Raw genomic sequence first — 15,919 nt, 5'->3', positions numbered from 1 at the left:
CTTTAGGTGAATCCTTTTACTTTCTCTGTCTCTCTCACTGTCTCTTTCCCTCTGCTTCTCTCTCTCTCTCTCTAGTTGCAGGACAGGAATAAAGACGTAGACATAGAGAATGGACTTGAGGACACGGGGTGGGAGGGGGAAGCTGGGGCAAAGTGAGAGTAGTCTTGACATACGTACACTACCCAGTGAAAAATAGATAGCTAGTGGGAAGCAGCCGCATAGCACAGGGAGATCAGCTTCGTGCTTTGTGACCACCTAGAGGAGTGGGATAGGGAGGGTGGGAGGGAGGCTCAAGAGGGAGGGGATATGGGGACATGTGTATGCATATGGCTGATTCACTTTGGTGTACAACAGAAACTAACACAGCACTGTGAAGCAATTATACTCCAATAAAGATCTATTAAAAGAAAATTATAGGGCTTCCCTGGTGGCGCAGTGGTTAAGAATCCGCCTGCCAGTGCAGGAGACACGGGTTTGAGCCCTGGCCCGGGAAGATCCCACATGCCGCAGAGCAACTAGGCCCGTGCACCACAACTACTGAGCCTGCGCTCTAGAGCCCGTGAACCACAACTACTGAGCCCGTGTGCCACAACTACCAAAGCCCGTGCACCTAGAGCCCGTGCTCCCAACAAGAGAAGCCACCACAGTGAGAAGCTTGCTCACCACAACAAAGAACAGCCCCTGATCGCCTCAACCAGAGAAAAGCCCACGTGCAGCAACGAAGACCCAATGCAGCCAAAAATAAAATAAAATAAAATAAATAAGTTTAAAAAAAAAAAAAAGAAAATTATAGATACGACCAAAGCCCACCCTATCCTTCCCTTCCTCCTCCCTCCCGCCTAGAGGTTAGCTCTATGGTGAAGCTGGTATACATCAATCCAGTATATGTTTTTGTACTTTTATGATGTATTTTAGTGTCTGAAAATTTGTATAAAGGGAATCAGATTGATGTATCCTTTTGCAGTGTGCTTTTTTCCCCACTCACTCTTATATTCTTGAATTTATCCCTGTCGATAATGTGGATCAGCTCTGGGACAAGCTTGCATGTGAGCACAAGGAAGCACGTATACAGCTGCTCATTGCAGCACTATTTGTGATGGTGAAAAAGTTGAAGCTACCCCATGTAGGGGAATGGATGAGCTGAGGTTTATTCATATAATGGAATGCCAATCCATAATTAAAACAAATAACTTCTGTATTTTACATGGTCCAGAGAGGTCATGTGAAATGGCAAATGTCACTCAGTTGAACAATGGGAAATCTGAGCCTGAATCCAGAACCCTGGGTCTAAACCTAGGGCTCTTTTTATTTTTTTTATTTTTATTTTTTAATATCTACTCTTTTGTAAGTTTTTTTAATAAAGTTATTTATTTTTATTTTTGGCTGTGTTGGGTCTTCGTTGCTGCGTGCGGGCTTTTCTCTAGTTGTGGCGAGCAGGGGCTACTCTTCACTGCGGTGCGCGGGCTTCACATTGCGGTGGTTTCTCTTGTTGCAGAGCACGGGCTCTAGGCGCACGGGCTTCAGTAGTTGTGGCACTCGGGCTCAGCAGTTGTGGCTCATGGGCTCAGTATTTGTGGCTCGTGGGCTCTAGAGCGCAGGCTCAGTAGTTGTGGCGCACAGGCTTAGTTGCTCCTCGGCATGTGAGATCTTCCCCGAGCAGGGCTCACACCCATGTCCCCTGCATTGGCAAGCGGATTCTTAACCACTGCACCACCAGGGAAGCCCATAGGGCTCTTTTTAAATTAATCTTATATTTTTAAATAATTTCAAACTTACAGGAAAACCATGAAAATAACACAAAGAATTCCCATATACCTTTACTGGATATTTTTAACATGTCACTTTTGTTTTGTCATCTCTCTCCTATCTCTCTTGAGACACAATTTCTTCACTAAGCCATCTGAGAGAGGTTGCTTGCATATATTATTGCCCTTTAGCTAAAATACTCCAATGTGTTTTCATATAAATGTTTTTTTAAGTATTCACAGTGCAGGTATCAAATAGAGGAAATTTCAACATTGATACAGCATTTTAAAAATAAACTGCAGCTCATATTAAAATTCTGCTGAATGTCCCAATAATAGTCTTGATAGTAAATTGCCCCTCATACTTGCCCTCGGCATAGGATTCAGTCCAGAATCATGTGTCGGTTTTGGTGGTCAAGCCTAGTTTTTAAATGATTTATTATTGCTGCATCTGAACATGTTTCACAGGTGTGCTTTTTGTAATTGCTCTATTACACACACCTGCTGACTTTAATATACTCTTGGTATAGTTGCTATATTCTTGGTGCTGTGTACAGTATTACTACGAAGAAGAAAACTCCAGTCTTGCGTAGCAAATGTTAATTTAAAGAAACAATTTAAACCACAGCTGAGAAATACACAGTAGAGCACAGTGCTGAGTTAGGCACATGGTGGGAGTGAGTGACCTATGTTCAAAATCTTACAAGCTAGGTGACCCTGGCACAATGTGGCAGCTCTCTGACTCAGTTTCCTCAGCTGTAAAGTGGTGATGATAATACCTCACAAGTTGTTGGGAAGTTAAACAATGTTTGGGAATAGCCCCATATGAATTCATAGAACTCATTTAGAGCAGATCGGGTTTGTTTTTAGTTTGTGCACTGAGATTTAGCTTCTGTCAAGTTTGTGTTAATGGTTATGACACCTAGTAGCCCTTAAGCCTCTTCACAGCAGGAGAAGTGGGCGGTGACACAAGGCATTTCTTCCCCAGTTTATGACAAGGTTACCTGGTTTCTGCACAAACACAGATGAGGTGCTTTCTCTTTTACACATTATACCACATAAAACTTGGTACTGCCCAGAAGATTTTTGTTTACGTAGTCATAGAAAAGGAAGTTTTCATCAGTTAGTTTGAACATTTTGGTTAGCCATACTTTACTCACATTCTGAAACTCAGTCACATAATTTAAAGGTATTTTCCTCTTCTCAAAGAGCGTGCAATATCTTTATCAAGACATAATTGTTTGAGATGGAAAGACGACAGTTATAAACATTAATATAAACAAAAACATTAGAATTTCGTTTCTAATTTTAGTCTTCCAAATAGGAAGTACAAGAGTTGATAATGCAATCCAGTGGTCCCTCACAGGCTTTTAAAATTTATGGTGTTTTTTAAGCTGAATTGCATTTATGGCCAATTCTTCTGTCTGTAATTGCAAAGAGGTTGATCTAGGAAGAAGTTGTCAGGATGGCTTGAGGTTTAACTCCAGTTTACTAAAAATTTACTGAAAACAACACCAAATATATGTTTGTGCAGTAGTCCCTATCCAATTTCAGGTAAATTAGTGCACAAGATAAACACCACTATTGCTAATCATTATTAAAACCATATAGATTCTGGGAGCAAAATACAAAGCTTTAATTCTGGAGGGTTGTATTAGGACTCTCAATTACAAATAACAGAAATACAACTCTAAGTAGTTTATGCAAAAAGATGACTATGATAAAGTTTTCTCTTATACTATAGGTCATGAATGTAATTGAACCTTGTTAACAATTAAAACCAGGGACTCTGATACACTTGGGGTTCTCATTCCATCTCTCCTCTTTGCCCTTTTCTGTTCATCTGTTTATTCTTCTTGCTCTCTGCAAACCATCCTCCTTTTTAAATTCTAGTCATGTGAGAAAAAAAACATAACAACAGCTTCTGAACTCTGCATCTAAACTTCTGTCACTGGAGAGACTCTGTTTCTCCAGAATTTCTGGGGAAGGCCTTTCATTGGTCCAGCTTAGGTCAAGTGTGTACCTCTAGCCCAACTGTTATAACCAGAGTCAAGTCCTAGGAGGGCATTTGGTTGGCCTGCCTTGGATTAGGGTACCCCACACTAATCAACTGCAGCCTGCTGACCAGAGTGACACTGAAGGAACATGTGGAAGGGAGGAAAGGGGCAGTTCCCAGAAAAGGGGAACTGGGCAGACGATAGATGGCCACCATAAAGGTGTACTCCATCCTTTCATAGAAAAATTAATTTCTGATTACTTATTTCATCCATAATGATTAACTCATATACAAGTATCTAGACTACCAGTAACAGTGAGTTAAAAACATCAGCCTCACCTAAAAATAGAGGTAAGTTCTCCAGGGCAGCCCCTCAAAATCATCAGGGACATGGGCTCCTTCCATCTTTCTGCTCCACCATCCTCAGTGTGTGGCTTCTATCCTTCAGGTCATCTTACAGTCCCAGATGGCTGCTGGAGCTCTAGCTATCATGTCTACTTTCCAGTCATCAGGAAGAAGGAAGCGGGAAGAAAGGAGAAGAGGTTTCTTCATGTGTCTGTCTCCCCTTTTAAAAAGACTTCCTGGAAATCCCTCTAAAAACTTCTATGTAAATCTCATTGGACAAAACTCAATCACACGGCCACACGTAGTGGTAAGGGAGGCTGGAAAATGACTTTTAGTGGGGTACATTGGTGCTTCAATTCTAGAGAGGTCCTGATAGTAAGAATGTGAGAATGGATGCTGAAGAGACAACTAGAAGACTCTACCACATTTACGATGAGCCAGACACTGGTAAACAGGAATGAGGTGGGTGTGATTTATAAACAGTTAACTATAGCCAGTCCCTAAGGAGGCACAAGATGAGGGGGCGAGTCCAGTGCCAGGTGGAGAGAGTAGCTTGACAAGGGAAAGGTGTACTTCTTTTGCTTTATGGAAGTAAGGAGAGAGGATGGGGGAAAGCAATTTGTAGATGAGGTCGTGGTGAGGAAGGGGCTCCATTGATTGGCGTCTGTTGTCCCTGAGAAGAAGAGGTCATGGAAGAAGTGGGGATGCTGAATAATAACGGACAAAGGCAAAAAGCTCCTTTTTACAAGGAAAAACATTTAAGTGGCTGGTTCTGAACCCTGGCAGGGCACAAGATACCCCTGATGAACCTTTAAAAAGGTATTGACGAGGCTGGTGACCGTGATCAGGCTTCAGGAGGTTTTGGTTTTTCTTTTTTGTTTGATTTTTCAGTTCCTCGGGTGATTCTAATGTTTAGGCAGGTAAGAACTACTGGTCTATTTCTTTCTTTTTCTGAATTGATTAAGCGTTTTATTTTATCAATACTTTACTTTTTTATTGAAGTGCTGTTGCTGTACAATATTATATAAGTTACAGGTGTACAATATAGTGATTTACAATTTTTAAAGGTTATACTTTATTTATAGTTACTATAAAATACTGGCTATATTCCCTGTGTTGTACAATATATCCTTGTAGCTTATTTTATACCCAGTAGTTTATACCTGTTAATTCCCTACCCCTTTATTGCCAGCCCCCTCACCATTGGTAACCACTAGTTTGTTCTTTAATCTGTGATTCTACTTATTTTTTGTTATATTCACTAGTTTGGGTATTTCTTAGATTCCACATGTAAGTGATATCATACAGTATTTTTCTTTCTCTGTCTGACTTATTTCACTTAACATAATGCCCTCCAAGTCCATACTACTGGTCTATTTCTAAGCAGTTAAGTTGGTTTAGGTGGTAAAAGAACCCTGGAGTAGGAGTCGGGAAAGTGGATGTGCCCCCAGCTCTGCCACGCTGCATAAATCACCAAGCCGACCCCAGCTTCATTGAAAAAATTAACAGGCTAGATTGAAACAAAATAGATGGCATTTAGAAAAATAATAAGTAAGTAAGTATATTCTACGTATTATCTCTACTTGACTATTTTAGTAGAATATAGTGATTTTTTTTTACACCAAAGTTCCTATCGACGAGAATGCCTGGTCTTTCAGAATTCAGCTGGTGTTTTTTTTATTAGTGAGCTATTTAATGAATGTCCTGTAAGGTGAGCACACCTGTTGGCTTGCTCATTTTCTTTAACACACCACACAATTTTTCTGCTCCTGATTATCAGAGAAAGCTGTCTAATTAGTGTGTTAGCTAGAAACATTTTCTCCTGAAGAAATAGAAAGTATTGTTTGCTCACTGAGGTGTTATTAACTCTGCCATATGAATCTATTTGAAGTAAGGAATTCAGTCAAAAGTTAAAAAAGTGGTTGAAAGTAACTGCCATGTTGAAATGATCCAAGGAAATAAAACTGCAGAGTTGAAAAGAAAAATGCATATTTTTACACTGTATCAGTGCTTTCTCATCAGTTATACTGTGGCAGCTTAGAGAGAAACAACAATGATGATGATAAAATAATAGACCATATGGAAGAGCCTCAGAAAACACCCTGAGGCCTGAAAGTTCTCTGATGCCTTCATGTAATATTGTTTTCCTTCTCATGGGAAACAGATGGAATTAATAAATTGTGTCATTGTCTATTATTCATTTACTCTTTTAACAAATATTTATTGAGCACCTATGATGTGCCAGGCACTCTTCTAAGCATTAAAGATTTTGGGGGAAAAAAGCAGACAAAATTTCTGCCCTCCTGGATCTTACATTGTAGTAGGTGACAATGAACAATGTATGAAATATGCAGTATGTTTGATTTTAGATTGTGGTGAGTACAATAAATAAAGAAAAGGGAGGGGAGGAGAGTAGGAAGTATGGGGGGCAGGTTTCCAATTTTAGATAGAGTGACCAGGGAAGGCCCAGAGGTAGTGTGCTAGTGAGCAATGCAACAACCTTGGGGAAGAGCATTCCAGGAAGAGGGAACAGCAAGGCAAAGGCCCTGAGGTGTTTGCTAGGTGGCCAGGGGACAGAGAGAGGTACACCATGTAGGGCTTCACAGGTCACTGTAGTGACTTGGACTACTATTGTTTGTGGGATGGGGAGCCATTGACAGGTTTTGAACAGACAACATTATTTTAGCAGGATCATCCAGTTACTGTATTGAAGATGATCTGTAGGAGACTTTTGCAATGACCCAGGCAAGGGATGATGGTGGTTTGAACTAGGGTGGTCGAGCAGAGGTAGTAAGAAGTGATTTAATTTCTGGATATATTTTAAAGGTGGGGTGAATGGGTTTTCCTGAAAGAGTAGACATGAGGAGTAAGAGCAAAAAAAAAAAAAAAAAATCAAGGATGACACCAAGATTTGTGAGCAGTACTATTTACTGAGATGGGGATGCCTGTGAGAAGAGAAGTCTTGGGAGATCATCTTGTATTGGGTCTTACAGCCTGTGAGGAGGTGCAAATGGACATGTCAGACAGACAATTGAATGTATGAGTCTGGAGTTCAGAGTCAAGGCTGATCTGTTTTCCTGACATGTAGATAGTGCTTTAAGCCACAAGAATGGACGAGATCACCAAAGGAGAAACAAAGGCCTGAGCTGTGGGGCCTCCAGCATTTATGTGACAGAGAGGCCTAGAAGAAACCTGAAAAGGAGGCTGAGAATGAGTAGCCAGAGAAAGAGGTCATGGGCTAGCGGTGTCCTGGGAGTGAAATGAAGAGAGTATTTCAGGGAGGAGAGAGTAGTCAACTCAGTCAAATCTTCTTCTGCCAGGTACACCAAGATCCATGTCCCTGTCCCAGAAAATAGGATGAGGAGAGAGAACATGAAACTCCAGTGATTGCCCAGGGTCACACACTTGGCATGTGATAGATTTGAGATTCAAAAACCCTGATTGTTTGACCTTTATCCAAGCTCTTAAAGGGAAAACAAAACAAAGTGTAGTCCACCTATTTGCAACATCAGTTGTATTTGTAGCTCTACATGCCTTTCTGCAAATTTTTTGTTAAAAAAATTTGGATTTTTAACAGAAGGATTTCCATGCTTAGTAAAACAAAGGAAACAAAATGGGGAAAAAATAAGAGTTTTAAAAAGTGCTTTTAAAAATCATCATTTCATTAAAGTTATGAGGATAGGCTGAAACCAACATCTAGCATTTTTCCAAAGTGTTTCTGGGTTTGTTTGTTTGTTGCATTCGAATTGCTTTTCTGCATTACTCTGGGCTTTAGTGAGCTCCTTCCCCATCCCTCACAACGTTCTACATATGCTGCCTCTGTTCAATCAAGTAGAATCTCTGAAGTAGCATGCTGGATAGAATGTGCAATGAATACTAAAAAAGGAAAAATGAACCTGCAAATACTTGGCAGCTGGCAGCTTCTTAAAATCCTAATCTCATTTAATGAAATACAAGTGATTTTCAATTTTAGCTACTAAAATAATATTCTATGTTGAATACCAAAGTAAAATGAGTGCTGAACTTTGTTTAAATCCAGATGAGAAGAGGTTTTAAATAAGCATCACATCAGCCAGTATCCAATGAATATCAAATTTTGCATGTTTACCATGAAATCCTGAACACTGAAACAAAACAGCAGGAGTATGATGAGAGTTTAGGGTTGGTGTTGTTTACTAGGTGGACATGAGCAGCCTGCACTACCTAAAATGCATGCTTTTCAACTTTTCTAGTCCTTTTTCCTCCTCTTCAGTCTGCAAGTCTAGTGACACTTCCTGCCTCTCCTCTCAGGTACCTCATATTCCCATTCTTGCTGTCTCCATTTAAGTATCTATCCCTTCCCCCAGACTCACATATGTGTGTACAGACATATAGAAGAGGATTCATTACAGGAATGGGTATACTAGTGAAAAATTGGAAACAATCTAAATGTCTGTTAACAGGAGAATAGGTAAATATATTAAAACACATTTATTCTATGGAATACTATGCAACTGTTTAAAGGAGTAAGATAAGGTTAAATATAATGATGTAAAGATTTCCAAGATACATTGATAGATGAAAATAACAAGTCACAGAATAATACTATATGTTAACCACTTAGGTAGAAAACATATTGGAAAGAACACCATTAACTTGTTGAGAGTCACTGTTTTTGATGATGGGGATGACACATGGGAAGCAAGCGTGGGAAGAGGCACTGTCACTTTTCATTCCATTTACATTGGTATTGCTTAGATTTGTTTTTTTCATGTATAACTGTATAGCTTAAAACTATATATATATTTTACTATTGTACTCTTTCTTTCTCACTCACTTCTAATAAAATTCTCAGGCAGGATGTGAACAGAAAGAAACAGGTTTATGGACTTCCGCATCTCACACTTGGGTTCCAGTGTTTGACTATTTATGATTTCCTTCCTGTGCTCTGACAGAGTCACTAATTTTAGGTATGCCTTTATGGTTAGAAACTGCATTTTGTTTTGCTTGAATTTTTGAACCAGTGATCTCAAGAACTGTGTTTCTGCAACACTTGCTTAGTGTATATATATATATACAATATATATATATATATATATTTTTTTTCCTCTTAAAGCTAGGCCTGACTCCTCTTCCTACCCCAAACAAAAAGGGACCATTTATGAATAAGTTCTTAATTTGTTGCTAAATGCTAGTTATGAGAATTAGATAATAAGTTGTTTTCCTGTCATAAACATAAAGGAAATGCATCTTCAGAAAATCGATGTAAATTCTGTATATAAAAGATGCAGATTATTTATCCTAAATTAAGTTCAAAAGTGAAATTAGCAAAATGGCTAGGGTAGTCCTAACATGAAACATTAATTGGGATTTATTGGTGATAATCTTAGCAGTAGGAAAGAGACATAATAACATTCGATCAAACCTTTGTTAGATATCCTTGTAATATTGCCTTAACGATAGCATCCAAGAAAGTTGCACACAATCCACTCCATGAATCAGAATCCAATTATTTTATATTGGTTTCATGCTTTTACCCAAGAGAGATCCATAAATTGTTTTTAATCACTTCTTTTATCTTAAATCAATAGTGTCTGCCAAGTGGGTAATGTTTTCCATTAAAACATCATCTCCCTATAATTGGTATGATTACTTCATAAAGAGATAAACTGCAGCACAATTTGGCAGTCTTTGGGTTTATAAAATCTAATTATATTCACAACACAATATTTTATTCTTAGTAATCACAAAAAGAACATAAACTTGAGCAAAACCCAGACATTTATGATGAAGTAACTGGAAAGAAACAAGTTAATTATTGCATATAGTACCACCTCTATTAGTAGTCTCCTAGAGAAAGCTTTTTACAAAGTCATTCAGAGTGCAGGGAGGTTCGAGGGAGTTCTGGTCCCCTTTGCCTGGTGGCAACCTTGTGGCTGAGATGGGGAGTTTAGTGCAATCCTGAGGTCCAGGCTTCTCAAGGCTGGGCTAGGACCCGGATCACCCAGGTGTGGACTAGAAATTCCCCAGCCTTGGATTTTCATACACAAGCCTATGCATGGATGCATAGGCTGCTTCAGCAGCAGCTACAGAGGAGGGGTAGCGGGGACAAGCATGAACGTCACCCTCTGTTTCAACAGAATACTTGCTTTCACTTGTTTTATATTTGGGGCTTCTGCAACAGATTTCACTTGGAGAAAGGGGATCAGTTGCTAAAATTTATTTTTGAAAACCTCTGCCCTATGCCATAGTCATGTTCTGCCTCTATGTCAAAGGGACTGAAAATAGAAGGAAAGAAAAGAAGCTGGGAACACCTTCTGACTGAACCAGGAGGGCCAAACAGCAACCCATGTTACCCAAAAACTGCATGCTAAAACTCTAAAGCCCTCTTATAGCATCAATATTATTTCTAACTCTGGCAAAAACAAATTCCTAATTTAATAAAGGGTAAAACACACACACAAACCAAGAAGGTACCCCCAAATTGTACTTCAGTTTTTCCTCCCCATATTGCTTCTGTGTAAGAAAAGAGAGGTAGGAGGCAAAGAAGATTCAAGAACAGGAGGAAATTAGATATCCCTTAATCAGCTTCAGTATTGTCCAGAACCAAGGTGTTCCATTTTGCTTCAGCATCACTGCATATTAATCTACCTTTCTTTCTTTATATTTCTCTCCCCTTCTTTCCTCTCAATGGTATCTCGAGGGGCTTTTTCTCTCTTTCTTCCTCCTTCTCCGTAACCCACACCAATAAGTATGACACGTTCATTTAGGAAGCAGCAACTTAGAAAGATTGTGAGACTCAGAGAAAGAAAGTTAATAATAAGCCCAAGGGCTAGGTGGAAAGATGAAAAGATACAAAGTTGTCCCCTAAAGCTACAGAAAATTCTGACTGAGGAAGGGACAGGTGGCAGAGGTCTGGGGTTAGGGGCAACTTGTCCAGGAGGGAAAGAAGTAGAGACGTTAGCTCTGGAGAATTCTTCTATAAAAGGGACTTATCAGTGGCAAGCTGATTCTCACATGCAGCTCCTACCTGTGATTCAGATTGCAATGTCCCCTCCTGGGAGAGACCTTCCCTGACTGCCCAGCTCAAAGTGGCCACCAAGTCCTTCTCTATCACATTATCCCATTTTACCTCTCTACATGGCACTCATTATCTGGTATTTTTCTTCTTTATTTTTTTCTGCCTCTCTCCATTTCCTATCCTCACCCTCTTCCCCACCAAAAGCTCCCTGAAGGGCAGTGATTTGGTTCCATGTGCTATCTGCTTCTTGCAGATAGCTCTAAGGCTGCAGGGACTTGGCTGGTTTTGTTAACATCTATATTGGTTCAAAGTGCCTTACACATAGTAGGGGCATTCAACACTTCAGTGAATACTTGTTGAATAAAGAATCACAGAAAGATGGGCTTCCCTGGTGGCACAGTGGTTAAGAATCTGCCTGCCAATGCAGGGAACATGGGTTTGAGCCCTGGTCCGGGATGATCCCACATGCCGCGGAGCAACTAAGTCCGTGCACCACTACTACTGAGTCTGCGCTCTAGAGCCCACAAGCCACAACTACTGAGCCCACATGCCACAACTACTGAAGCCCACACACCTAGAGCCCATGCTCTGCAACAAGAGCAGCCAGGATAATGAGGCGCACCACAACAAAGAGTAGCCCCCGCTCACAGCAACTAGAGAAAGCCCACGCACAGCAGCGAAGACCCAATGCAGCCAAAAATAAATAAAATAGGTAACTTTATTAAAAAAAAAAGAATCATAGAAAGAAAACCCTTTGCCGTTTACCAAGGTTGCATTGTGATGAAGCAGTTGAAATTTTCTCTGAGTTGGGGCAATGGCAAGCATATTGCTTTGTTTATAGGTATAGCCTCAAATTTTAGTCCATTGGGACCAACAAGGGCCAATGGCATGGATGGAACTAGAAGTGTCTCCTCCATTCTTAATGTGACGTGGGTGTGAGGAGGACACTATAGGAAGAGAAAGCAGCCCCCTTCCTGCTCCAGGGGGACAAGAAGGAGATGTTCTAAAGGAAGCACTGACTGCATTGAAAGCACACACAGAAGATCAAATAATGCTGCAATCCTATAAGCTTGACAAAAGCTTTTTTGATGTGTGGCAGGTTACAGTTATACTGAAATACACTATGAAAATATTTTTCACTTGTTAACAGATGTCTTCAGCAGATGGGTAAACATCAAAGATTCATCTTGGTCTTTTGTTATTTCTATCTCAAATACTACCTGCCTCTTTGCTTCATTATATTCTCCCACTGGATAAGGAATAACACAAAGGCATATGACCATTTACAAGTCAAGATATTTAATATTAGCATTTCATTAGTGATTTAAAATATACACCTTTCAGAATATGTGAAGTACAACAAATATATACATATTTTAGGGTAAACAGAATAGAATTTCACAGCAGGAGATACATTTTTTATACTAATATTATGTTCATTTTGGAGCACAATGGCTTTAGTAAGTGATATAAAGTAAAATAAAGAGGACCATCGAGGCAAAAAAAAGAGATGAATTGTGATAAATTATTTATATGTTGGACATTAAACAGTCTTCATAGACAGAGTGACCAAATGATTTATCATCCAAAGGGATGTTTCTGAGAGGGAAAAGCACACTGGCCATAATTAACACTGGGACAACAGACAAAAACCAGGATAAACCAGGATGTGTGGTCATCCTCCTCATGGGGACATTTAATGACAACAAAACTGCTTTTGTGGTTTTTTTTTTTTTTCAAAAGCCAAAACAAAACAAAATAGCTTGCTCATGTGCTAACAACCGGTCCTTTTTTGATTAACTGCTTTGTTTGCTAAAATAAAACTATTTAATCTGAATATAAATTATTGCTGACAACTGTTAGAAGAGGAAGAGAAACTCAATGGGTAATCTATTCAATTTTCAAATTGTTCTGATCATTAGAAAAACGTTCCCCCTGATGTAAAAATTAATCATAATAGAGAAGTCTGCTGGGTACCATTTCTCAGTTAAAATATGCACTTTATATTTTTAAGATCACCCACTTCCAATATTGACCTGGTTGGCAGATAGAGTTCATCTCCAGTCCCAGCCCTTATTGACTGCGGCCATCAGGAGCACTGTGTTGAGAGGATTCTGAGGCCACCTTAGGGCTCAGCAGAAAGGCACATGGTGGTGAGTTGGAGATGTTTACAGGAGACCTAGGATATGGGGCAGTGACAGGTGTGGCAAGCATTGCCATCCTAGATTTGGAAAAATACCTGGTTTAACAATAATTTTCTGACAGATATCTAATACAAAAGAAATAATTACACCTTGTTGATCCTGCATCTTCTACCTCAATAAGTCTACTACAGTGTAATTAATACACCAACTACATCACAGGAGAACAATGCCATCACTCTGAACTGGAATGAAGACAACTATCTCATGATTTCCACACATCACTGTTTTACAACTCTCTCAGTCCAAAATCAAAATAAGGAAGATCAAATTCTTAACATCTGAATAGAAAGTAGTAGGGCAAAAATCCAACACAGTAAACATGCAATTAATTGTTCCTCTGTTTCCATCCCTTACCTATTTTGTTGTCTGTGGGCTGTATTTTTATCTACTCGAGAGAACACTAAGTAATAAAATGAAAATTAAACTTGCTTTTCCTCTTGTAAGCGAATACTAATATCTCGATTTCAAAGAACGATTTTCAGCATTTATTTCACTACCACATATTTTGTATTATTTATCCTTCATACAAAAGAGAGATCTGTTTTGTGCCTTGTAATGAGGAAAATTAAAAAAGATATAGTTGATACATCTTCTAAAATATAGGAGGCGTCCCTAATATTGTTGCTGCTTTTGTGGCCATGAATTATGTTCCATCTTTGGATCTTAATTCTCCAATTAAAAAAAAATAGGGCAGAATTAAATTTGTGTTGAGGGAGAGAGCCATCTTCAAATTGCAAGGCAGCTTTTGACTACACAGCACTACTTTTCTAAGAGTGTAATCCTGTTGAAGTGGCTTTCCAAAATATTTTGTGGAAAATAAGAATTTATAGATGGTAACGCCTCGTTCATGCTCCCCAAACAGGTGACGAATTCATCAGGCAGCAGGGTCTGTTCTGGAATAGTTTCATTTGGTGATGTATTTTCCAAAAGCATGGTGGTTTCCCCCTCTACAGGGTTTTGCATGTCTGGAGGACTGCATTCTCCTTGATTTAAAATGAGGCTTAATTCTTCAAGAAATAGTGTGTTGCTTAGCGAATTCATACTTGAGACAGAGAAAGAAAAATTAGGATATTTTTTAAACCTGGCATTCTTTCCCAGGTTTAAGCAATCAGCTGGTGGTTCCAGAGCTGAGGAAGCTGTTTCATCATTATTGCTGAGATGGTTTCCCCCAGTGAGAAAATCTGAAATCTGGGGTTTATACCCAGTGTTGAGATCAGGAATATATACAACTGTAGTGTTGGTGAGTAGTGACTTTTGCAGGCTGTCATCTGTCTCCAGGGATCCTGTATTCTTTTCCCTCTTGTAGTCCATGGGTTTTTCTTCTGGGAGAAAGATTTCTATCTCTGTAATCACTGGATCAACATATAGGACCTGTTCGCTGGAATTATTATTCATAAATTCACTTTTTTCCTAGAAAGAAAAGACATTGTTTTATTTTACAAAAGAAGTTTAAAGGAGCCAACTGGATAATTGAGGAAGGACTGGAATTTTGCTTTCCCTCAACTTTCCTTTCCCCCTCATTTTTCTTCATATTGTTTCTCTTCCCATATGATTTCCTCCTTTTGTCTTTTGTTATCCTGCTCCATTCCAAATGTTTGTTAAATTCTCCCAGGAGGAGACTGAAGGAAAGGAGTAATAAAAATAATCCATGCTGTAAGCACATGCCTTTATTTAAAAATTTTAAAGAGAAAGAAGCCTCTTTCATATTAACTTGCAAATTATTTCAGGGCCTTTTAAAATTTTGGACTATTTCTTAATATTATAGTTCCTTTCTACAAGAAAATACTTTGTTGCTTAAATAAAAGAAAGTTGGCGGGGGTGGGGGTAGTGCGTGGAGAATCCTATTTTGCTTCCATTTGAGAATAAGGTTGTAGTAAATGCTTTGTGCTGTGGTTCTAAAAGTGTGCAGCTAGCTGCTCACAATTCAGACATGTCTGTGATGATCAATCAGGAAGGTAGGTGAAGAAAGTTTTTATTTGTATAGAAGCCTGATGACTCTTCTGGTAAGAAAAGGACCCGAGGCCTTCCAGCTGATGGCTGGTTTCCCAGGGCAAATAACTCCCACCCAACACAATTACAAAATTATAGCCACTTGCTATGGACTGAATGTTTGAGTCCCTCCAAAATTCATATGTTGAAGCTCTAACCCCCAATGTGATGGTATTAGGAGGTGGGGCCTTTGGGAGGTAGTTAGGTCATGCAGGTGGAGCCCTCATGAATAGGATTAGTGTTCTCATAAGAAAAGACACGAGAGAGCTGATCTCTCTATCTGCCATGTGAGGACACAACCAGAAAGCAGCCATCTGCAAGAGAGCTCTCACCAGGAACCAGATCTGCTGGTGTCTTGATCTTGGACTTCCCAGCCTCCAGGACTGTGAGAAATAGATGTTTGTCATTTAAGCCACCCAGTCTATGGTATTCTATTGGAGCAGCTTGAACTGACTAGAACACTACCCCTTAGTCTTTGGGCGGAAAACAAAACCTCATCTGAAGGAAACCCTAAGGTTCATTTCTAATTCCAGAGCCCTGAATGGGAAGGAAGTTTGACAAAGACGAAGACCTTGAATAAAGCAGCGTGAAGGGTCATTCAAATGTTCTTCTGCTCTGCCTCCCCAAGGCACTTGCCAGG

General features: G+C 39.5%; 1 protein-coding gene across 1 annotated transcript in view; it reads right to left on the bottom strand.

Moving 5' to 3' along the window:
* Nucleotides 1-14,049: 14,049 nt before the first annotated feature.
* The window catches only part of IL23R (interleukin 23 receptor), a 52,567-nt gene continuing 50,697 nt past the window's right edge, over nt 14,050-15,919 (bottom strand). The window contains exon 10 of the mRNA XM_068538006.1: nt 14,050-14,700. Coding sequence (XP_068394107.1) covers nt 14,050-14,700 — 651 coding nt within the window. The remainder of the gene's footprint in view (nt 14,701-15,919) is intronic.

The sequence above is a fragment of the Eschrichtius robustus genome, chromosome 3 (genome assembly GCF_028021215.1).
Source record: "Eschrichtius robustus isolate mEscRob2 chromosome 3, mEscRob2.pri, whole genome shotgun sequence".
NCBI lineage: Eukaryota > Metazoa > Chordata > Mammalia > Artiodactyla > Eschrichtiidae > Eschrichtius > Eschrichtius robustus.
Note: the sequence above shows the minus strand (reverse complement) of the source record. Positions and strands in the feature narration are given on the sequence as shown.